Source organism: Neoarius graeffei, chromosome 15 (assembly GCF_027579695.1).
Source record: "Neoarius graeffei isolate fNeoGra1 chromosome 15, fNeoGra1.pri, whole genome shotgun sequence".
NCBI lineage: Eukaryota > Metazoa > Chordata > Actinopteri > Siluriformes > Ariidae > Neoarius > Neoarius graeffei.
In genome coordinates this window covers 38,334,375-38,358,757 of record NC_083583.1, presented here as the reverse complement: position 1 = coordinate 38,358,757, position 24,383 = coordinate 38,334,375, and the positions used below count along the sequence as shown (strand labels likewise).

The 24,383-nt window shown below is 42.4% G+C and overlaps 1 protein-coding gene across 1 annotated transcript; it reads right to left on the bottom strand.

Annotated features, from left to right (window-relative positions):
- Nucleotides 1-2,086: 2,086 nt before the first annotated feature.
- Nucleotides 2,087-23,833, bottom strand: ftsj3 (FtsJ RNA 2'-O-methyltransferase 3). Its single transcript, XM_060941277.1, has 21 exons — nucleotides 23,685-23,833; nucleotides 22,415-22,520; nucleotides 21,660-21,706; nucleotides 21,475-21,554; nucleotides 21,290-21,389; nucleotides 19,890-20,084; nucleotides 18,722-18,837; nucleotides 18,507-18,611; nucleotides 13,746-13,846; nucleotides 13,556-13,642; nucleotides 13,318-13,476; nucleotides 12,554-12,689; nucleotides 12,087-12,274; nucleotides 11,856-11,976; nucleotides 7,306-7,396; nucleotides 6,849-7,005; nucleotides 6,651-6,739; nucleotides 5,763-5,865; nucleotides 5,479-5,662; nucleotides 4,319-4,413; nucleotides 2,087-2,970 (listed from the first exon to the last, which is right to left on the bottom strand). Exons 1-21 carry the CDS (start codon nucleotides 23,749-23,751, stop codon nucleotides 2,718-2,720), a joined length of 2,580 nt encoding a protein of 859 aa, XP_060797260.1. The 5' UTR covers nucleotides 23,752-23,833; the 3' UTR covers nucleotides 2,087-2,717.
- Nucleotides 23,834-24,383: the final 550 nt, after the last annotated feature.

The following is a 24,383-nucleotide window of genomic DNA, read 5'->3' as shown; positions in this document are numbered from 1 at the left end:
CAGCACATCCTGAAGGGTTTCCTCTAATATCCCCAGAAATTTGCCAACAGTAACAAATGTAGTAATTCAGAACATGCTTTTTAGCCATTTATAGTTACATTTAATGTTATGGAACATCCATAAGAACTTAGCTCCTGTTATTAATTACATTATTGCAGCTATAAAACAGTCATTTACGGAAATCCAGAAAGGTCTTGCATTTTTTTTTCCATTCTTTTTTGTGATCTCAAGATAGCAAAAGTTGTTTTCTTGAGAGGACACCTTATTTTTCCTCACATGTCAAAATGCATTATTGTTCACACATACTATATATCAGGGAGTTCCTCTACAGAAACTAGTTACAGCCTTATAGCCCCAAGGTAGTGGGCTTGATACAGAGCTTGGGCGAATGGGGTGTTTGACTATATTTTCCCCAAATTTTCCCTTTGGGATCAAAAGTGTGTCTGTCTGTCTAACCAAGGAGACATCCTGGTATCTGAAATTGACTGGCAATGCAACTAACCACTCTTTCAGGACCACTAGTGTTCACTATGGTATAGTTGCAGATCTCCATGTTACCTTCTCAAGTAATGGACACTAATTTGGAAATAGTCTAGCACTACATAAAGCTAGAAAGATAGATAAATAGACAGAGGTTTGATAGATCCCAAAACAGAAATTTGGAAAAATATAGCTGAATACCATATACTGTAGACCCCCGAGCTCAGGATCGAATACACTACCTTAGGGCTGTAAAGCTGTAATTCTCCCAATATACCAACTCATTTCAGTTAAGCTGTATGGTATGTATGCCCAATAGTGCATTTTAACATATGAGAAAAATAAGTCACAATCTCAAGAAAACAACTTTTAGGGAAAGGGGAAGGGAAAAAAACCCTCAAAACCTAGAAGGGCACTCTGTAGATTTCATACCTCATATATAATAATAGAATACCAAGCCACATGTATCATCAACACCAAAATCAAAAAATCACTTGAACTTAGGATAACACTCAAGCTGTACATCAAATTTCATCAAAATCCATTAAAACCCATCCATCAAAACCCACTGTAACTTTTTGAGTTACAGTGGGAATGGACAAAAAAAAAAAAAAAAAAGACAAAAAAAAAATCCTGGATCCACATACATTATTATTACATTACAGGCATTTAGCAGACTCTTATCCAGAGTGACGTACAACATACCCAGAGCAGCCTGGGGAGCAGTCGGGGGTTAGGTGCCTTGCTCAAGGGCACTTCAACCATTCCTGCTGGTCCAGGAAATCAAACCAGCAAACTTTTGGTCTCAAAGCTGCTTCTCTAGTCATTAGGTCATGGGTTCCCATACATACCTGGATTTGCCTCAAAATCTAAAATCACTTGTTCCTTGGCCAATGGCCCACCTTTCCTCAAAATTTAGTCAAAATCCATTCACTAATCTTTGAGTTACGATGCTGGGAAAAGACACGCAAACAAACAAAGGTGAAAACAAGCTCCTCTAACAAAGCTGGCAGTGGTAATAAATAACGCATGGCCTTGCTGGACTTCTATAGTCATTCCCTCACCAGCCTCTCTTTTTTCTCTCCATGTTAACAAAACAAAAACCCGCACAAAGTGTAAACTCAGCTGTCCTGAAAACTTTCCCATGGCGAAGAACTTACTGTTACAAAATCACTGACACTGGGGGCTCCTTCCAAAACCAAATACTATCTAATAAAAATTTAATAACAATATAAATGCTTCCTTACTGAAAGCATCACCATATCAACAGTTACATGCTTTTATCCGTTAAATAAACACGTAAAATAAATAAATCTCCTCATTATTAGACTTGCATTATATAGACCATCCACCATACAAATCCCTGCAAACAAGTTATTATTACAGAAATTATAACATATTAGAATGAGGGCATTAACATAAACTATACACTACTGACAGAGCTGCTATTAGGAAATGTATCACCTTCCGACCAATCAGTTTTGAGAACTAAATAGTGCTGTGGTATAAAAATACCATAAAACTTTTTTTTTTTTTTAATTTAACTGAAAATATAAAATGTGAAACTGCGTGACTTTACTGTTCAAATGACTCAACAATCCAAAGATCATTTTTGACAAAATTTTATACAATCAAAACGCCTCCAGCAGGCTGCGAGGCATCCAGTGAAACAAGCATCTTATTCATTATTACCCATGTCTTTAAATCAGATGAAGCACGTTTTCATGTTTTCTGCCATAATAAAGTGAAGTTGTCTGGTGTCTTCTGCATAAAATGTTGATACCTCTGCAGATATTACTTCATTCCTGAGTTATAATTAACAATAGATTTATAAAAATGTACACATTAACCAAATTTGTATGTTCATTCAAAAGACAAGGGGTAAAAAAAAAAAAAAAAAAGATAATAATAATAATAAAAGCTACGGCTAAACCGTAAACATCGGCCCTGTTCCTGTATGACCGTGATCTATAAAAATAGACAAAATGATCAGGTGCGTTCAATCAACCGGATTAAAGGTTCCGTATCAGGAAACAGTCAGTCATTAGAAAAAACATGAAACTGACCACAGATCAGCACATATTTTGTGATGACATCACAGCATACACAGTAAATCCAGGCCTGTGTGACATCATCCTGTCCATGGAGTCCATGCAGCGTGGCTTTAGCACAGCTCAGCTCTTTAACAGCAGTCCCAGCTGAGTGTGATGAGAAGTTCATGCTCGTGTTTCACTCCCTCACTTCCTATTTGGACGCCTCTTACCCTCTTTTCCCCCTCTTCCGCCCATCCCTCCTTTCTTGCCCCCTTTCCCCTTGCCTTTTTGATTCTTGTTCTGCTTGCCACGGAGGTCCTTCTTCATCCGTCCGTCCACCACGCGGAAAACACCCTTCACTCCTGGAGGACGGCGGATTTTACGTCCAGTGCCTTTTTTGGCCACGACGTAGGTCACCTCCCTCTTCTCCTTACCCACACCGGCCTTCTTGTAGATGCTGGAGGAAAAAAAAATAAAAAGGCTTTTATATGAAGTCTCATCTCATCTCATTATCTGTAGCCGCTTTATCCTGTTCTACAGGGTCGCAGGCAAGCTGGAGCCTATCCCAGCTGACTACGGGCAAAAGGCGGGGTACACCCTGGACAAGTCGCCAGGTCATCACAGGGCTGACACATAGACACAGACAACCATTCACACTCACATTCACACCAACGGTCAATTTAGAGTCACCAGTTAACCTAACCTGCATGTCTTTGGGGGAAACCGGAGCACCCGGAGGAAACCCACGCGGACACGGGGAGAACATGCAAACTCCACACAGAAAGGCCCTCGCCGGCCACGGGGCTCGAACCCAGACCTTCTTGCTGTGAGGCAACAACGTTAACCGCTACACCATTGAGCCGCCCCTTATATGAAGTCATGATACAAAAAAAAAAAAAACACAAGTGTACAAGCTGATGTAAACCAAGAGTGAAGAGGAATTGAGTAGTGCGATGTTTAGACTAAAAAGTCACAGAAATTCATGTTTTTAAATCAGCGACATTTGCCACATTTAAAACCCAAACAACTGACTCCGGGCGGCACGGTGGTGTAGTGGTTAGCGCTGTTGCCTCACAGCAAGAAGGTCCTGGGTTCGAGCCCCGGGGCCGGCGAGGGCCTTTCTGTGTGGAGTTTGCATGTTCTCCCCGTGTCCGCGTGGGTTTCCTCCGGGTGCTCCGGTTTCCCCCACAGTCCAAAGACATGCAGGTTAGGCTAATTGGTGACTCTAAATTGACCGTAGGTGTGAATGTGAGTGTGAATGGTTGTCTGTGTCTATGTGTCAGCCCTGTGATGACCTGGCGACTTGTCCAGGGTGTACCCCGGCTTTCGCCCATAGTCAGCTGGGATAGGCTCCAGCTTGCCTGCGACCCTGTAGAAGGATAAAGCGGCTAGAGATAATGAGATGAGATGACAACTGACTCCAGTCAATTCCAGAGACCAATCATACGGCAGCTTTCCTGAGCTTCCCCGGTTTAGTACACGTTCCTACTTGTGTTTGGTTTCTCTAAACCTTGGCTTGGCTTAAGGAAACATGTAATATGTGCTTTCTATATCTAGACAGTACAAACAAAGAGAAAGAGACAGAGATGGAAACAGAGAGAGAGAGAGAGAGAGAGAGAGAGAGATACATACAGACAAACCAGTAGAGATGGAGAGCAAGACAGAGTAAGAGAAACAGACATGGAAACAGAGAGACAGGCAGAAAGACTGAGAGAAACAGAGCCTGAGGGAAACAGAGAGACTGAGAGGAAGTGTGTGTGCGCGTGCACGCGAGTGTGTGGGTGTGTGTGTCGACGTAAATTAACCTTCTGAGCTGTGCCATCTTCTCTCTCTCGGAGATGTCCACGGTGTTGACCACCGCTTCAGCCTTCTTCTTGGCCTGCTCCATCTTCTTCAGCGTCTACAACATTACACACAAATAATCATGTGCAGGGTTTCTGCAGACTTGAACAAGTTCAATTTAAGACTTTTTAAGACCTTTTTAAGACCATAACAGGTTAAATTTAAGACTTATGCCGTACAAAAAAATAAAGAAAATTGGGAGAGCCTGAATTACTTTCAAAATAACAAAATTTATTATCATTCACCAGTGAACTCATTACATCCCTAGGGTGCACTCTTGCATTAATGAGGAACTAAGTTGCAGTGGAGCCAAAGACATCCCGCAAATCACTTGAGGATGAGGCATTCGATTCCGTACGGTTTGTGTGTTGTAGCATTACAGTTCGCACGGAGTTAGCTGATACACCGTCTCGAGATGTGCTTGGACCTGACAACGGTGAACAAAATTGAGTGATGGCATGCGATTGTTGCAGACTTTTATGGGCAGCCTGGTGCTTCTCCGCTTTCGCGTGCGATTCCGGAGCCTTTACACCCAGGGTGCGGAGTTTGAGTGTTCTTTTGCACAACGTGCAGTACGCCTCAAACAGATTGTTTGGTACACGTTTTAACCAGTCTACGAAATCATTGCGTTCAAGCCAGCAGTCGTTAAACTTGCATTTGCCCGTTTTGCTACAAACCGTGACAATCTCCCTCGCTTCTTTTAGGCTCTACTGTTTAAATGCGCGCGTACCATGCCCTGTGCATCACCATGCCAACCGGGCTAGACGCCGGATTCCACTGTGTCTCATTTGTAGTTTGCAGTGTAGCCTACTGATACTAAGTAGGCCAAGCCTATATGACTAATTATGAATATCACCAACGCATTTAACAAAAAAAAGCGAATGGAGTAAATGGATGTAAGGATTTAAGACTTCACAAAATTACATTTAAGACCTACAATGCAAAATATGCTTGTATTTTAGACTTTTTAAGGCCTTAAATTAGGATTATCAAATTTTAGACTTTTTAAGACTCCGCGGAAACCCTGTCATGTGTCTAATCTTCACATATATTATCAGATTCTACTTCTTTCCATCCATCCATCCATCCCCTCCCTGCATCTCTCTCTCTCTTTTTTTCTCACCTTTCTCTTCTTGCGAGCTTTGGCCTCTGCCAGTCTCTTAATTGGACGTGCGTTTATCTCCTTCCACTTCTGCTTGTACTCGTCCACCATCTCGCGTGTGACAGGGATAGGTTTCTTCCTGTGCTTCCTCTCGTCATCCAAGAACCACACTGGTATCTCGCTACCGTCCTGCAAACTGGAGAATCTAAAGGAAGAACCAAACACAGCGCCGAGTTATCCTCTGCTCTAAAACATATTCTACTAAACAGAACACTAACATGTGGTGTGACTGTGGGACGGCTGACCTGTGGAAGGATTCATCTATCAGGTCCCTGCGTCTCTTCTTGGACGTGGCGATCTGAGCGCCGAGAGCCAAACCCTCAGCGTCCAGGATCCGAGCACGTTTACCTGAACCAAAACACCACCACTTTTTAACATTACAACTAAAACAGCTGCTTTAAATAGTTGCTCAATGAAGACACGTTTGATGCCTGAAAGAGCCTGCTTTAGTTCTGCACTGGAGTTTATAAGGCACTAATGCTGTATTACAAGTCAGAGAATCTTATAGCTCCCAGGTGAGCATCATGTAAGTGCATGGCTAAATCACATGCTCGCTTCAAATCATACTGAACCACACTTGGAGTCTGAACACTGCTAAACTGGTGGCTATAAACATCCCTTACTTTATTAGCAAAATTATCTTCTCATCTCATCTCATTATCTCTCGCCGCTTTATCCTGTTCTACAGGGTCGCAGGCGAGCTGGAGCCTATCCCAGCTGACTACGGGCGAAAGGCGGGGTACACCCTGGACAAGTCGCCAGGTCATCACAGGGCTGACACATAGACACAGACAACCATTCACACTCACATTCACACCTACGGTCAATTTAGAGTCACCAGTTAACCTAACCTGCATGTCTTTGGACTGTGGGGGAAACCGGAGCACCCGGAGGAAACCCACGCGGACACGGGGAGAACATGCAAACTCCACACAGAAAGGCCCTCGCCGGCCACGGGGCTTGAACCCGGACCTTCTTGCTGTGAGGCGACAGCGCTAACCACTACACCACCATGCCGCCCCAGCAACATTATCTTCCAGTATAAAAACTAAGTCAGGAAATTTCAGACACCAGACATGTCTTCTTGCACAGAACCATCATAACCCCTGGACCCCAGATGCCCCATTACGTACTTGTGCTCTCTACAGGAACGACCTGAAAGTCATCATCATCTCCGGGCAATTCATGGGACCCAGAGGTGCTCTTCATCCTCGCTATTTCTCTGTGCACAAAAAAAAACAAAAAACAATATTGTTATGATAAAAATAAACATTCTGTTCGAAACTCTAATTAGATCAGTGTACAATGGACCAGTGTTAAGAAGTCATTACTCCTCATCATCACTGCTATCACAGTCCGAGTCGTCATCGCTGTCCTCCTCATCTCCTGCTGCCTCTTCCTGAGACGGCATGGCTGCTTCTTCCTCCTCCTCTTCCTCTTTCTGGGCAGGCTCCGCATCCTTTTCAGCCTTCCTCTTTTTACCCTTTCCTGAAAAGAAGAGTGATGAGTAAACCACATTCTTTCAGTACAATACACACGCCCTTATAGTCAGCTGCAGAATTAGTGGCGCCTTGGTAAAGATGGGCGATTCTCTACACAAGTGTTTGATAACAGCTTTATTAAGAAAATAATTTAAAAAAAATAGTTACTTCAGATCAAGGTTAGAGTTCTCTCATTTTCAGTATGATGAAGCTAATTAACCACAAACATTTTCTTATACCCCCCCAAAAGGGGCAGATAATTCTGGAGCTGGCTGCACATAATCACACCCTGCAGGAGAAGAGTTACCTGCAGCCTGCTTGCTGTGAAGGAACTGGGTCTGTTTGAGCTCCCTCGCTGCGTCCGCATCTCCATCGAGGTCCAGCTCTGAGAAGATGTCCTGAAAACACATATCATTATAGTCAGAGTCATCATCATCACAGAACATCTTTAGATCCCTCAGTTCAGGTCTGACTCCTATGTTTCTCGGTTTTGTCATTTTGAAGCAGGATTAGTAAAGCACAAATAGTAAAGGAGGTGTGGCCTCTGTGCCAGTCCCAGTGAAGGAGGTGTGGCCTCTGTGCCAGTCCCAGTGAAGGAGGTGTGGCCTCTGGGCCCAACACTGCATTCATGCAATTCTAGTTGACAGTAATTGGATTAACAAGATGGATACCGTTAGAGCTGTTCACGTTTTCAAACTATTTTTTCAAATTATTTTTTTCTATCAGAACTCACAAGAACGTAAAAATTAAGATTTAGAGATTTGCAGTCAATACTACGAAACTATTCTTGACATATTTAACAGTTATTCCATGAAATCGAGTCGTACATGAGCTGATAGCTGACGAGGTGCGTAGCACCGACTTGGCTATAAGCCACGTACGCAGAGATTGAGTGGAATAACTGTTTTATTCTATCCACATTTCACTGGATTTTGAGAAACAGAGCATTTTTATTTAAATTTTCTGCAAATTCGATAAATTAAACTTTACACAAAATGTCCACTTAGAATGTAAACTAACTTGCGAAATGACTGTAGCAACTTGTAAAAAAAAATGCTATTATAATAATAATAATAATAATAATAATAATAATTCTTGAAAAAAGATACGTTCTTGCCATCAAATACTTTTATTCCATATTTTGTTGCTTTTTTGTTTTTGTTTTTTTAGTGTTTTGTTTTCAAGGAGAGTTTTTATTTCTTCCTTGGTTAGTTCAGCAACACGCGCCACCATTTTGTTTTTCTCTACTCACAGTACATGAGCTGATATCCTACTAGTAGAGTAGCCAATCAGAGCATGCAATTGCTTATATCCAGTGAATGTGGATAGAATAAACCCTGATATTTTTTGGAGCTGTCCAAACATTGCGAAGTATTGGTCGAAGATAGTCGAAATTTAATCTGAGGTTTTACAGAAACAACTTCAACCAGATCCAATTCTGGTGGCGTTTGGAGTAAAACCAGACACAGTCGAGCTGACAAACAACCAGTAGAATGCGAGACGTTTTGTGATGTTATTAGCATGACGACTGATTTTGTTAAATTGGAAACAAAAAACCCCACCGCCCAACTTAACCCTGCTAAAAGATGTGCTGAAGCATTTACAGTTGGAAAAAATGAATTCACCCTGAGAGGAAACATTAATATATTCGACTTGATGTGGCAATCTTTCACAGATTATTTCAGTGAGATAAACCCATGAATGATCATTCGTCGTGTACAGTGATACGTTTTCTATGATATCCCTTTTTGGTTTTCCTTTTTTTTGTTGTCTTTTTCTCTTTCCCCATTTTCTTTTTGTTGCTTGCAGAAATAAACGCACAATAATGTCTCATCTCATCTCATTATCCCTAGCCGCTTTATCCTGCTCTACAGGGTCGCAGGCAAGCTGGAGCCTATCCCAGCTGACTACGGGTGAAAGGATTTAAGGGGGGGGGGGGGGGGGGGGGCGCACACCCAGCGCATGCCACCCCCATCCAAAAAAAGGAGTGTTTTAGTACATGGCTACTTGGAATTGTGACTTGATTGTATTGCAGATCCCAAGAGATACCCCGTTTTTTAATTAATAAGGTTTAAAAAAATTAACAAAATAAATCATTATGTGGGATTGAGCTGAAGAGTTTATGGTACCGTATAAATTTATATTAAATAGTAGCAGATCCTAGCTTAGGGTTTTTTTCGCTAGTGACACGAATGCAGTGAAAAGCAAGCTGGGCGAGTCCTGTTGGATTTTAAAAGGGCGCAGGAACTTCGTGCACCTACATAATAACATACTGTATTCCTGGACTGCACTGTAGACTACATTTAAAGGGTGTGCACCATCCTTTCATGTTTGTGGTATCGTTAACATGCATGTTCACAAGCCAAAATGATAAGATGCTGCAGCAGGTTTACTGTGTACGTAAAACACACACACACACACACACACACACACACACACACACACACACACACACACTGCTCGTATTCATTAAAGGTGGGGTACGAGATTTTGGAATAACGGTTCCTGCAAGCCATAATTTGAAAAGAAACCCGCCCGCCCTCGCCATGCTCCCACCCCCCGCGTCTCCACCCCTCCTCTCCCTTATAAAGCCTGAGAAAATCAGCCTTATAATGGGCGTCTATTGCATTACACACCAGTGGAGAGTGTAGAGAGCTTGGAAGAGCTCTCTCATTTAAACTGTGTTTTCAGCCCCAATTTTCACTCCACACACATAATTTTCTCAAAAGTAGTAGCCACACTTGTCCTGATTCACACAATGTGTCTACCTACACGATAGGACTTGCAGTTTTTGAATGAGAAGCCTGAAAGTGAAGAGAGCACAGCTGCACAGCCTCATAGACTGCCATTATAAACTTGGCAGAAAAGTCACTCGTTTTTAACTCGCTCTAGTGACCTCATTTTTTACACTACAGACAAAAAAATTACATCAGTTTGTTCAGGAAAGCCTTGTGGCACTCACTGTGAAAGAATTTTGTGAATATCTCCTTCCGTTTTCGTGTAAATCCCCGTTGTTTGGAGGGAGCGCTCTGAGAAAATCCTGGCTGCTCTCTCTCTCTCACACACACACACACACACACACACACAGAAGGGAGGGGCTGGTCGCGGGCTTCAGTCTGATTGACGTGTCAGTATCCAATCATTTTGAGGTGGTACCTCGATATGATTGGATGGCATTTTTCCTTTATTTTACACTGTAGACTGGATTAAAATATTTCGGTTTTGGGTCAAACCTTCTATTGTACTGCTTGCAACATGGGTGTGAGGAGCTTTTCAAGCAATATGGAAAAAATTACTCCTGAAAAACATCTTGTACCCCACCTTTAACAGGGTATCCCTGTACTCACCATACCCTGTGTATGTACATGGGACACGTGCCGTTTTGGGGTTGAACCTCACTTTGATTTTTTTACGACAGTGGGTGGATAAGTCTGTGAGAGATGTTGATTTTTGCAAAGGCTCTAAAGAAAATCCGTTTGAAATCCCTTCAGTCTTGGAACTAAGACTTATTATAGGACTTGTTCACATGCAACTCACACAATCACTGTATCTTTAGCTCAGTCTATTAGACTCATGAGCTCGGATTGCAGTTACTGACTTTGTATTATCGACATGCAACTCTTGCATTCTTTGTTTATAGTTATCTTGGTATTAAGCTCTGTCTTAAGTGGCCACTGACATTCCCTCAGTTTACCTGGGTATATTCACTGTCTTATATGTACATTGAATGTCCTGAGCAGGAGCTCAGATTGCAGTTGCTAAAATAGTAATAATTTATTGATGTAAAGTGTTTTGTGGTCAGTGTACTACACTGTAGTGTGTCATGTGGTAATGCATTATATGACAATGCAACTTTCATAAATATTACCATATATCAGTTGTAATTATGTTCTACGCATATACCTGCAACTCTGACAGTATCATTTTCAGTGAGTAATAAAACGGTTTTGAAAGCTCCTACTTTTAAAACATATTTTTGATACGGTAATTTTCTTTAAGAGATTTCATTTACAACATGTCTCTGACAGCTCAAAATGCATCTCTGGGCATTTAAAAACCACAGAGCTTCCAGGGGCCTCTGGTGGCCCCCAGACCCCCAGCCTTACTGGGTTGATGCCCCCTCCCATTTCCCAGGATCCGCCCCTATAATTTATGACATACATCTCTGTACATGATGAGATGTTTACATATCCTCATGGAAGGAGATAGAGACCATGGAATTATAATGCTTCATCTGAAAATTTTAACATTAAGACAGTCATGTTCAGAGCAGGGGCGGCACGGTGGTGTAGTGGTTAGCGCTGTCACCTCACAGCAAGAAGGTCCGGGTTCGAGCCCCGTGGCTGGCGAGGGCCTTTCTGTGTGGAGTTTGCATGTTCTCCCCGTGTCCGCGTGGGTTTCCTCCGGGTGCTCCGGTTTCCCCCACAGTCCAAAGACATGCAGGTTAGGTTAACTGGTGACTCTAAATTGACCGTAGGTGTGAATGTGAGTGTGAATGGTTGTCTGTGTCTATGTGTCAGCCCTGTGATGACCTGGCGACTTGTCCAGGGTGTACCCCGCCTTTCGCCCGTAGTCAGCTGGGATAGGCTCCAGCTTGCCTGCGACCCTGTAGAACAGGATAAAGCGGCGAGAGATAATGAGATGAGAATGTTCAGAGAAAGCAAAGTTTCATCTTCCATTACATGATCCAAATGGAGCCAAATCAAAAGCAACAGGCTTTCAGGGTCCATACACATACACTGTACTTTTGTTTAGGGTCATTCGAACTTCTGATCCAGGCTCCAAGCACATCAGCACCACTCTTGTAGATGAGAGACTTCAGTTGAGAGCTGAAAAGAGTTTGACATTTCCACCCACCTTACTAAACCACATGCTGGTCTGTCGGTCTTGCTTTTCATTCTTTCCCTCCAAATCCACTAGCAGTTCGTTCCCCTGCTCCTCTTTATCCTCATCCTCCTCCACTGCAGCGAAGGAAACCCTGGAGGAAACAAAACACACAGAAACAAAGTGCTGAAACGGTTTCAGGTATCTGGCTATAGAGAAAATTTATACCAAAAAGAGCTTTGGGTAGAAGAAAGTGCTACATACTTTTTCTTGGGAAGTTTCTTCAGCTGCTTCTCTTTCTCCTCAATCTCAGCCAGGTCGTCTTCATCCAGGTCTGACGCTAGAGAGACGAGGTCGCTCTCTGAATCAGAAATGTGCACGTCCTCCTCTCCCCCCTCATCCACCAAGACGTCTGCTCCTGTCATATCACCCAGCGTGAGCGCATTCAGGTCCTGGAGGAAAAGCACAGGAAGCAACACACAGAGAGAGTGAGTGAGAGAGATTGATTTAAATCCACTGCAGAGTTCTATAACATTTAAATAAATGATCGGCCAAACAAACTTGGAAATTATCACCCAAGAGGTTTTGTCTGATTAAATACTTTTGGGTTAAACCAAATCAAACCATTGTGAAGAGTTTTTTTTTTGTCCAAAATGTTAGTGTGAATTAGGAATGTATTCGCTCTGCTCTAAGCGCTTTCCTGTTATCTGATCCGGTGTGATTTGTGGTACCTTGGCTTTATGGATGGTGTTGAGAGAGAACATGCTCGAATCTCCGGCGTCGGCGATGGAAACTCCAGGCAGGTCCATCTTCAGCTCCACTCGCTCTCTCTGCTTCCGTCGCTCTTTCAAGAGTTTCTTCTTCTTCCTGTATGGGCCCCAAAAAAAAAAAAAAAAAACACACATGGTCAAAACCCAAATTCAGGGCATGGCCTCGCGGAATTAAGACATTTAGTGGCTACCCTGAAGGATGTAGAACCTGGCTGAACCTATTTCTGCACTACATAGTGTAATTTCCTTTACAAAATGTGTACTTGTCATCATGAATAGCATTTTAACCAAAACGGACCCTTCCAACGTGGTCCAATCAGAATGAAGCAGAAGGAGTTAAACTTGATTTCAGGTTTCTACTGAATCCTACTAGATCAGTACTGTGCACTCATAGTGCCAAATAAAGTTTACAATAATTTGCAATCGTGCCAATATTTTTGCCAGATTTGGATTCATGAATATTTGACTTCTAAAGATTATCTGGTTGAAAAAAAAAAAGTCAACAATTTATTTTCAAAATACTAATTTTATATATATAAAAAATTATTTCTTGTTTTAGCGCATGCCAAGGAAAATAAAAATAAAACAAAAAAACATTTTCCTTGTTTTTCCATTTACATTTCAGAACCTAATACAAAACTGTGTTGTTGCTAGGGCATACAGTTTTTTTGCACTATATAGTGTAATTTCAGCACACACCAAAATTCAGCGTATTAATAACATACCGTTTCAGCTCCGCAATCTCCTCTGCCTTCAGCTCAGCCAGCTTTTTCTCCATCTCCTCGTCCTCATCCTCAGCCTCCTCCTCCTCATCTTTCTTACCCACCACCTCCTTCTTCTTCCTAGGCTTCTCTGCATCGCTTTCATCATCACTGGAGCTCAGACTGAACCGCAGAGACAGATTAGTGACTGCATGACAGAAAAGCTGAGCATTATATCGGTCACAGGGCCAACAGCTAGTACCTGATCTCTTGGTTCAGCTGCTTTGCTTCTTCTTTCAGCTTTTTGGCTAAAAACTTCCTCAGCTTGGATCGCCATGACAGCAAGAAACTGAAACGCGGAAACAAAGTCTTTAGCCACTGTTCAATAACAATATATGAATCATATTGTACAGTAAGTGAATCAAAACCGTAAAGAGGGTAGTGTGGCCTACCGCAACTCTTTTCTTCCAAGAACCTTGATATCTTTACAGCATTCTTTAATTTCAGAAGATGTGGCTCTGTGAGACTCCAGCATTGGATCATCAAAAGTGATCTGAGAATTAAAAAAATAAAATTAAATTAAATTTTAAAAAAAGGATGAGATTAGAAATGTGTAATTATTCAAGTGACATCACGGAATTGTTAATGAGTTTTTATTTACACATTTAAGCACATGTAAGTAAGGAATAAAACACTTGGGGGTGAGCTGTTAAAGAAAAATAATAAAATTTTATTCCTGAGAAGCCATGGCCTAATGGTTAGAGAAGCAGCTTTGGGACCAAAAGGTCTCGTCTTCTTCCGCTTATCCGGGACCGGGTCGCGGAGGCAGCAGTCTAAGCATGGAAGCCCAAACTTCCCTTTCCCCAGACACCTCAGCCAGCTCCTCGGGAAGAACACCGAAGCGTTCCCAGGCCAGCCGAGAGACGTAGTCCCTCCAGCGTGTCCTGGGTCTTCCCCGGGGCCTCCTCCCGGGGGGACATGCCTGGAACACCTCCCCAGGGAGGCGTCCAGGAGGCATCCGAAAAAGATGCCCGAGCCACCTCAGCTGGTTCCTCTCGATGTGGAGGAGCAGCGGCTCTACTCCGAGCTCCTCCCGAGTGACTGTGCTTCTCACCCTATCTCTAAGGGAGCGCCCAGCCACCCTGCGAAGGAAACTCATTTCAGCCGCTTGTATCCGCGATCTTGTTCTTTCTGTCATTACCCAAAGCTCATGACCATAGGTCCCCTCCGAGAACTGCCACCTTATTGTGGTGGAGGGGTTTGTGTGCTTGAATGATCCTAGGAGCTATGCTGTCGGGGGCATTATGCCCCTGTTAGGGTTTCCCAAGGCAGACAGGTCCTAGGTGACAGGCCAGACCAAGAGCAGTTCACCAAAAACCCCCTATGGAGAAAAAATCCAGGACCGTGACGTCGCCCGGTAGGACGCAGCTGGGGCCCCACCCTGGAGCCAGGCCCGGGGTTGGGGCTCGTATGCGAGCGCTTGGTGGCCAGGCCTTTGCCCATGGGGCCCGGCCGGGCTCAGCCCGAAGAGGTGACATGGGCCCGACCTCCTGTGGGTTCACCACCCACAGAGGTAGCAGTAGGGGTTTGGTGCAGTGTGGATTGGGTGGCAGTCGAAGGCAGGGGCCTCGACGACCTGATCCCCGGACACAGCAGCTGGCTGTTGGGACATGGACCAAAAGGTCACTGGTTTAATTCCCTGGACCAACAGGAATGGCTGAAGTGCCCTTGGGCAAGGCACCCAACCCCCAACTGCTCTGGGTATGCTGTACGTCGTTCTGGATAAGAGCGTCTGATAAATGCCATTAGTGTAATGTAAAACCCAAGAGATGTGATGATGAAAGGTTACTGTTACCATCCCCAACGTTGTTTTACATTAACAGGATGCCTGAAATGTTTTATTCCCTTTATATCACTTGCCCACTGTACTGCACAACAAGTTAATTCCTGTAATCACTTGTTATAGCAGCTACACTACATGGCCAAAAGTATGTGGACCATCATACCCACATGTACTTACTGAACATCCTGTTCCAGAGTTGGTCCTGCCTTTACTGCTATACAGTCTCAAATGTTCTGGAAAGGCTTTCCACTAGAGTTGGGAGGAGTCTGTGGGGATTTGTGCTCATTAAGCATTAGTGAGGTTAAAGGTCATAGGCAATGGTTGGAGGTGAAACGTAGAATATCAACTTTATTGTCTAGAAGAACGACCCAAAAAGCGAATTCAATCTTCCTAGTGTCTAATTTGCACCCTAAAATTGAATAAAATGGTTAAAATATACTGTTTTGCCCAATTTCCGAAGGTTTGTTTACATCTCACTTATGTGCACTTTCACCACCAGGGGAGTCGTCGTAATGTCATTCAAGGCAAACAAACTGGGAGCAGTTCTGTGTTTACTTGTGAACCAAGCACACATGTATGGACTTTGGTCGTGAGAGGTTGTGTAAACTGTCTCAAAGTGATAGCAATTTTGAAGTAGGAACTCTCCAAATTAAATATTGAGAGGTGAAACCATATATATATATATATATATATATATATATATATATATATATGTATATATATATATATATATGAACCTATGGCCGTTGCGAAGCAATCGGTGAATGTGGCTCACTGGTTTGACTGTGTGGCCTCGGAATCAGACAGGAACTTGGCCGACTCTGATCGCAGTGACCCCGGACCTCAACAAGATTCGCGCCCAAACGATTTATCCTGGTAGTTATTAAAAATTCCTACTTTCGTCGTAATACTAAATAAGAGCCCTTTTGAAGAATAATTAAACCGCCCTCCCTAGTAGATATAGGTAACGATTACTGGACTGTGCGCCGGTAGGCCACATTAGCCTGCCACCCACGGCATTATACTATTTATAGCCTACTCTGAGCGAGGAAATATCCCTTTGTCTCATTTCCACAATGATTGTACAGGATCCCTCAGGATTCTTGACTTGTCAATTGCAAGCAAAAGTAAAAATGTTTACCTCCAATCTTCTCCTTTTTGCTTGAATGTTGCTGGTACATTTGTTCTTTGACTGCTTGATTTTGTTTCACACGCACAATCCACTCTCTCCGCCTCGTCTCCTCTTTCAGAAAAAAACAACCCTCTGGCTTCACGCACACAATCCACTCTCTCTCCCTCGTCTCCTTTTTCAGAAAAAGCCAACCCTCTCGCTCCGCCTCTTCTCCTTTTTCGAAAAAAGCCAATCCTCTCGCTCCGCCTCTTCTCCTCTTCCAGAAAAAGCCAATCCACTCTCTGCCTCTTCTCCTCTCTCGGAAAAAGGTAAAAACTTCTTCCTGAATCGGTCCCATTGTTACAGTTCACAGCACAAAAATAAGGCATGGGTTTTTCTTTGGAAATTCCTGAACACACGTCTGCACTCAAGCCGAACAGCAATGTAAGTAAACGGAAGTGGACTCAACTCAAGCGGCTTGTTTGGCTTAAATGATGTCACGTGCCGAGTGGTCATGAAAATAGCCGAACAGAAATTCGCCGTAATCCGCACTAACTTATTTTAATTATTACTTATTAACAATACTTCTTGGGACCAGAAGAAAAATTACAGAGGGTTTTTTAACATATAAAGTTTCAAATGTGCATAAAATTAAAACCGTTGCCTATGACCTTTAAGCACTGATGTCAGGTGAGGAGGCCTGGAGCGGAGTCAATATTCCAGTTCATCCCAAAGGTGTTCAGTGAGGTTGAGGTCAGGGCTCTGTGCAAGTCACTCGAGTTCTTCCATAAAAATGTTGGCAAACCATGTCTTCATGAAAGACACTCATTTCTGCACAGCGGCATCGTCATTCTGCAGTAAGTTTGGGCCTCTTAGTTCCAGTCAAGTTAAAGTCACAGCATACATTACATTACAGGCATTTAGCAGATGCTCTTATCCAGAATGATGTACAACATACCCGGAGGTTAGGTACCTTGTTCAAGGACACTTCAGCCATTCCTGCTGGTTCAGGGAATCAAACCAGCAACCTTTTGGTCCCAAAGCTGCTTCTCTAACCTTTAGGCCATGACTTCCCCTTGCACGCACACATTCTTGATAACTGTGTGCTTTCATCTTTGCAGCAACAGTTTGGGGAACACCTACAAGGTGTGTTACGGTCAGGGGTCCACAATGTTTTGGCCATACAGTGTAATAGCCCAACCCCCCCGGCTAATAAGACAAAAATGCAGCTTGTCTTGCTACAAAGAAACCGCAAAGCCCTTCATTCAGAAAAAGTAACAACCTTTACCCCTGACTGTTACAAAGTGCTGATAGTGGAGACTCCTTCCAAATTTAAATTTACATCTCCATACAGAAAACCTCACCATAAAGACGATTATGCATTTTGCTGAATCATATTTGCTCACTGCAAAAGGTTTTTAAATTTTGATTTTTATTATCCTCAGATTACGCACATTGTCCTCCATATAAGTCTCTGTGAAGAAGTTACTACAGGAACAACAACGTACTGGAATTGGTTTGAATTACAATTCTGCACTGTTTTCCACAGGAAAATCTTCATGCAATGCCATCTAATAAAGTCTTGTTATTAAAGAGTTTGATTTAAGCAAGGCGGCACGGTGATGTAGTGGTTAGCGCTGTCGCCTGACAGCAAGAAGGTCCGGGTTCAAGCCCCGTGGCCGGCGAGGGCCTTTCTGTGCGGAGTTTGCATGTTCTCCCCGTGTCCGCGTGGGTTTCCTCCGGGTGCTCCGGTTTCCCCCACAGTCCAAAGACATGCAGGTTAGGTTAACTGGTGACTCTAAATTGACTGTAGGTGTGAATGTGAGTGTGAATGGTTGTCTGTGTCTATGTGTCAGCCCTGTGATGACCTGGCGACTTGTCCAGGGTGTACCCCGCCTTTCGCCCGTAGTCAGCTGGGATAGGCTCCAGCTTGCCTGCGACCCTGTAGAACAGGATAAAGCGGCTACAGATAATGAGATTATTTAAGCAACTGAGAATCTTGAGCCCGTTTGCTGATGAGATGCAGGAATCTGCCTGTAGCAACAGCAACACTAACGGGACAAACACTAAACTTGACTATAACAGTCTGAGGGCTGAAGTGGTGTTTTGAACACTGTAGAAACACACAGGACAATAAAAATGCCTGGTATATTTTTAATAGGATTTATACAACAAATCATTAAATGATGTACATCATACAGTCCAGAGTAAATTACTGTTTGAAAATGACAGGAATGAGTAATATTGAGAAATTCTTACCTCACTGGCTTTGCTCAGGAAGTCCACTGGGTTCTCAGCTCGTAAAAACGCATTCACGGAGAATGGGTGATACTGGGTCAGGTCTCCATCAGTGTAGCCTTCTGCCTGTTAAACACAACACACACCACAATACAAAAATTAATAATTAAAAAAAAAAAATAAAATACAGCCATAGGACCCTATCCTCCAGCATACACTCGGTTTTAAGCACTTACTTTAGGTTTCTTCGCCGTACTTAACTCCTTTACCGTCTTTACTTGGACCTCCACCTCTTTGAAGGCATGCTTAGGGTCGAAAAATTTGTTATCGATTTTGTCAGGGGCCAGAAAACCTGGTAAGCAAGACAAGAGTTCAGATAAAAGTGTACAGGAGACGTGGTCATTAAAAGGTGCATTTCACTTCTTCAGAATTGAAAACAGAATTCCTCAAAAAATTAAACTTTGCAGGAATTTTCAATGCATTTCCAAGTGAACCAAGAACGATTTTTAGTTTCTGTGCTGCACTAACTACAGGGGTGGAGCTTCTTAATCTGAAGATCACCAAAAGTCAAAAACGTGCATTGTGGATTTTTCATTTACAATTGTTCTGGAAGTCAGAAAGTGCCAGAACCATCTGAAACACACGAACAGTGCAATTCCCATTCTGAAAAGTTTGGGAATCTCAAAGGTTATGGTACATTTTGAATTCCAGGAACTGCACAGTTCTCAGTCGGAATAGTTCGGCAATGAAGTTTTCCAGTGAAAACAACCTTAAAGTCGATGAGAAATGGAAAATCAAACATTTCCTTTTTGCAACTGAAACATGCCTGAGTGAAGCAGCAGACTGTATTTAGGTGGCAGTACTTCGATGAGAATTTCTCATCTCTTCTCATTATCTGTAGCCGCTTTATCCTGTTCTACAGGGTCACAGGCAAGCTGGAGCCTATCCCAGCTGACTACGGGCGAAAGGCGGGGTACACCCTGGACAAGTCGCCAGGTCATCACAGGGCTGACACATAGACACAGACAACCATTCACACTCACATTCACACCTACGGTCAATTTAGAGTCACCAGTTAACCTAACCTGCATGTCTTTGGACTGTGGGGGAAACCGGAGCACCTGGAGGAAACCCACGCGGACACGGGGAGAACATGCAAACTCCACACAGAAAGGCCCTCGCCGGCCACGGGGCTCGAACCCGGACCTTCTTGCTGTGAGGCGACAGCGCTAACCACTACACCACCGTGCCGCCCTCGATGAGAATTTGACTGACTTATTAAAACTGGCATCTCAACACCACTTTGCTGATTGGTTGCATTTTTTAATCCCACCCACAACTATCACAATGACGTTACTCAATAGTCAGATGCTGTTAATAAGCCAACACACACAGAGTTGTTACCTTGGCAGATGACAAAAATTTCAGCAGACTCGTTACGGGATGCCTGGGGTTTGGTGGCCTGCACTTTCTTAAAGAACTGCTGGAAGATCCACATGAGTGGCTGATAGTCTCTGGAGCGAAAAACTTTAGTGATGAAGGTTCCTCCTTTGTTGAGAAACTCACAGGCGAGTTTCAGAGCCATCAGGGTCAAGTGTGCTGAGGACGAGAAACACAAACTCCTTCGTCTTATTACAGCACTGTTAGTGTTCAGCTAACAATTATTCACGTTAATACAATCATTTAGTGGAACAGACCAGAGTTATGAAAAAAATATAATTTGTTATAACTAATGTCCTGATGTTCAGAGTAAAAAGCCATGTTTATAAAAACATATTAAATTAAAATATGCAGCCATTCAAATTCTAGTCTATTAAAGGAGAACCGAAGGCAATTTTTTAATCATCAAAATTCTATTTCTCATTTTATTAAATATCGGAATGCATTTCTGAGAGCTATTTTGTCGCTGCTATAGCAAGTTCTGAGTGTTTGAAATATGCTCTGTAATATATCAGTCCATATGTCAAAGCAATGGCCGTAAACGAGATTCGTTGAGACCTGTGCGAGACATCGTAGGATGGAAGTAAAACGTACTGCGGAAATCAAAGTGGCCAACATCTGCCAACGTTGTTGAAAGACGCGAGCGCACTCTTTCGAATGCTGATGTAATCAAGCCGGAAGTTGTTTGTTTAGATAGCAATCAGGAAAGTTTGAAAAAAGTAGGCAGTAATCGTCATTTAAACTCGTTTTTGTGCAATATTTCGTTTGGAAAACAGTTTTCAAAATGGCGGCACTGACACCTGGCTGACACTTCACGTTTTGAAGTCTCGCGAAGATCGTGCGGATAAGCGACGCCTGCCGTGGACCAAACGAGCTAAATTCAACACGGCTAAAAACCGAATAGGCCGATAAGTATAATATTTAACTGCAGTTAGTTGCCAATATGAGTCACGATATAAGGTTACTAAAACCGAAAACGTAATATCACGTTAATTAAGAAATAAAGCAAGTTTAAAAAGGACTTCAGTTCTCCTTTAAGGGAAGGAAGGAAATATGGAAGCAGGAGGGAGGGGAGAGAATGAGAGAAAGATTAAAATAAGAGAAAAACAAAAGAGAGGTGAGGAAGTAAGAAGGGGGATGGAGAGAGAAATCATGCCAGCATTAGATAGGGCGGAGGAAAAGCACATTTTCTCCATCTTTTATTTTGTTGAATTTGGAAATTTGATGTATCTGATGTGAAATTTAAACAGACAGTTTAGATGCAAGACTCCTGGATGGGTGAATAATAAATTAAAGTTAGCTAACAATACTCAACCCTGCACATTTATGTCCCTCACAGATTTCTACATGTCTTTTGTACACACCTTGTGAGAAGGCGTCATGCTGCCAGTTAGCCCCGACGTTTGGCGCACCGTCATTCAGCACCACATCCACTTTCCACATCTGCAGCTCTTTCTTGAGAGCCTGGAAGAGTGAGACGTGTCAATCACCAACACGCTGTAACAGAAAAGTTTCGAAGCCCGTTGTGTGTATTGTACACCACAGATACCTGTCTGCACTTCTCCGTGGTGATATCCTCCTGCAGGGTCACCACGTTGGGGATGGGTCTAATGGGCACCAGGTCCACTCCTGATCACGAGGAGAGAGTGAAGCGTGAGCCACTACAGTACACCATCTACACAACACCACTAAGCTGAACATCAAAAATGACGTGAACATGAAGCCTGGACTCACCGATGATCAGACTGGACACAGGCATGAATTTGGATGCTACTTGTAACCTGTATGGGGAAAAGGTCACGTAAATGTAGGATGGTACTAAGAAGCGAGTCCTGCACTTTCACAATAACAAATGACTGCTCGCTTTTTTACATACTGTACGTGTGTGACACACAGCCTGAATTTCAGTGATACCATCATGAGAGACATTTGAAGAGTCCCCCCCCCCCAATTCTATGGAAATTAGATACAACATGTAAAGTGACAAATTAATTGATTCCTCAGAATTCCTATGGTGTGTATGGTCCGTTGTTTCTTCAGTTCCCCACTTGTAACTTAAGTTCCGACCTCCGTTAACTGCGATTTCATCTTATCCCCTCATATATAAAAGTATATAGAGGGATTATGAATAAAAACCTTGGTAAGAAATAGCAGCGATCATTGGTGCCTCTGGTGAGTGCACATAATTAATACAATTGGACTTCTTTGCTGCTAATCTTTCAAAAAAGCTAGTACAAAGCCAAGTACATAACATGTACATCAATCAATCAATCAATCTTCACACTAATTAGTGCATTATTTCACTTTTGTCAAATACTTAGCTTCAGAACCTATATATAGCCAATATCCATTCTCAGAATTAAAAAACAATGCTGAACAGGCTACACCTGCAAAAGACAAAAACACAAGCAACTTGACTTGCTTGCTAATGTGAACATAGGGATAAACTGCACAAATGCTCGCTTGTCATGACAGATGCAACAACTTACCATCCTCCCGGAGCAGCACACAGGTCCACGAGAGCCCGGGCCTTCTGCAGAAACTGGAACTTACGATTCAGCTGGATTAGCTTAAAGGACGAACGGGATCTGTAGCCTGAAAAAAAAAAAATAGTTCACTCCAAAGCCACTTTTACTATTCATTCCATGTGTAAACATTTCTTTCATATCTATTTCCCAACTCCTCACCACAGCCGTTTCACTTTGATAGAAATTATAGAATTTTGGGAAACGCATAGCATGTGGTCATGTGAGCCAAGATGACAACGACTTATAAAAAAAGAAGTTATAATTTTTCTTTCTGATAAACTCTTCTATTTTATTCTATACTACCGGTCACTTTGTGATATGCAAATGAGTTGCTGTTGTAAGTTGGTGGTCCAGGCTTTGAGCTACTGATCAGGGGGTGGGTTTCCCAAAAGCATCGTAGCACAAAGATCATCGTTAAATGGTAGAGCGAGCATCACAATGAACACACTTTCTCCTAGTTAAGATGCTCTTAGTGTTTTTTGGGAAACCCACCTCAGAAGGTTAAAAATTTTAAATCCTAGCTTCACCAAGCTTTGGATAAAGCATCAGCCAAATAAGTAAAATGTAAATGGTGTTCTATAAGCATGAATCATGGACTGGAGCCATGATTCTGAGTGATATAGTGCACGAGATCTTGTGCAGGTTCTTAGTTCACATCCCAGTCTTCCCACGCTGCTACTGCCACTTTAACCCTCTGCCCAGCTCAACTATTTAGATAAACGTGCCAAATGAATTAGTATACATGGAAATATACAGGAGGTCATGAGGATTCTACGTATATGCAAATTCACTTATGACTTCATGTGGCAACTTCTAGTGAGTTTTTGAGAATGTATTAGCCACTTTTCCCTGAAAAGGCTTGATAACACTGATTAAATGTCCCACAGCTACATTATACAAAAATTATTTACTGCTCACACACACTCACTCACTCACTCATCAGGTGTTATGATTTGTGATAATTCTACTCTCTAGTCCACACCACGCAGTTTGTCGCTCATTAAACATTTTTAAAGTGGCAGCAGTTTTTACTGAACATCTAGTCATAGATGATGTACACACATGATGTAAGACTGACTATTTTATCTTCTATACGCTGCATTTATACAGAAAAACGGAAGCCATTTTTAAAATGAATCCACGCATCATACTGGCTCAGTGAGTTAACGCTATTAGCTAGCAGGGTAACTTACATACAGCTAAAACAGAAAAGAGTAATAAAGAAACTGACCTGTTTCCTTTGCCAAATGATAAAATTTATCTTTGCGAGTCTTTCCGACTTTTAACTTTTTCCCCATTTTGGATCGATTATATGTTAGATAAGTAAAAATGCAGCACTTCTAAATAAATCCAACTCCCCACACGTGCCCTGTTGCGTCGCAGACATACGACGTCATCACTCCGCGTGCACAACGTCAACCAACATAAACTCATTCACCGATATTATCCATGTAAACGCGATATTTCCAGAAAATTAGAAAGCATATGGATGTCAGTTGTTCCTTTTGTGCTAAAATATGTTTTTCATTTTTATTGTTTTCTCCCCTTTGTCGTGTTTTTTTTTCCTTTTGGCAAGAAGGCATTTTATTTTATTTTAGAATTTTATACATACAGAACACTGAAATGACCTTTTCTTTTAATTTCGAAATGCATTTTTTGATCACCAATATCCCACGTGATAAATTTGACCAATATTATATGATAATCTTTTTTTAATGAGGTAAAAAAAAAAAGTCCTATAGAAAGAAGGACTCAATTGAACTCTATAGGACTTTTTATAGAACTCTGGTGTTCTATAGGATTTCAGCATGGTTCTATAGGAGACTGTGAATTGTGTCCTATAGAAAAAGAAGTTTCTATCTGCTTTTCTCGGCGTTCTATAGAACTTGCCAAGCGTTTTCTTTAGGACAGAAAATTTATATTAAAAAAA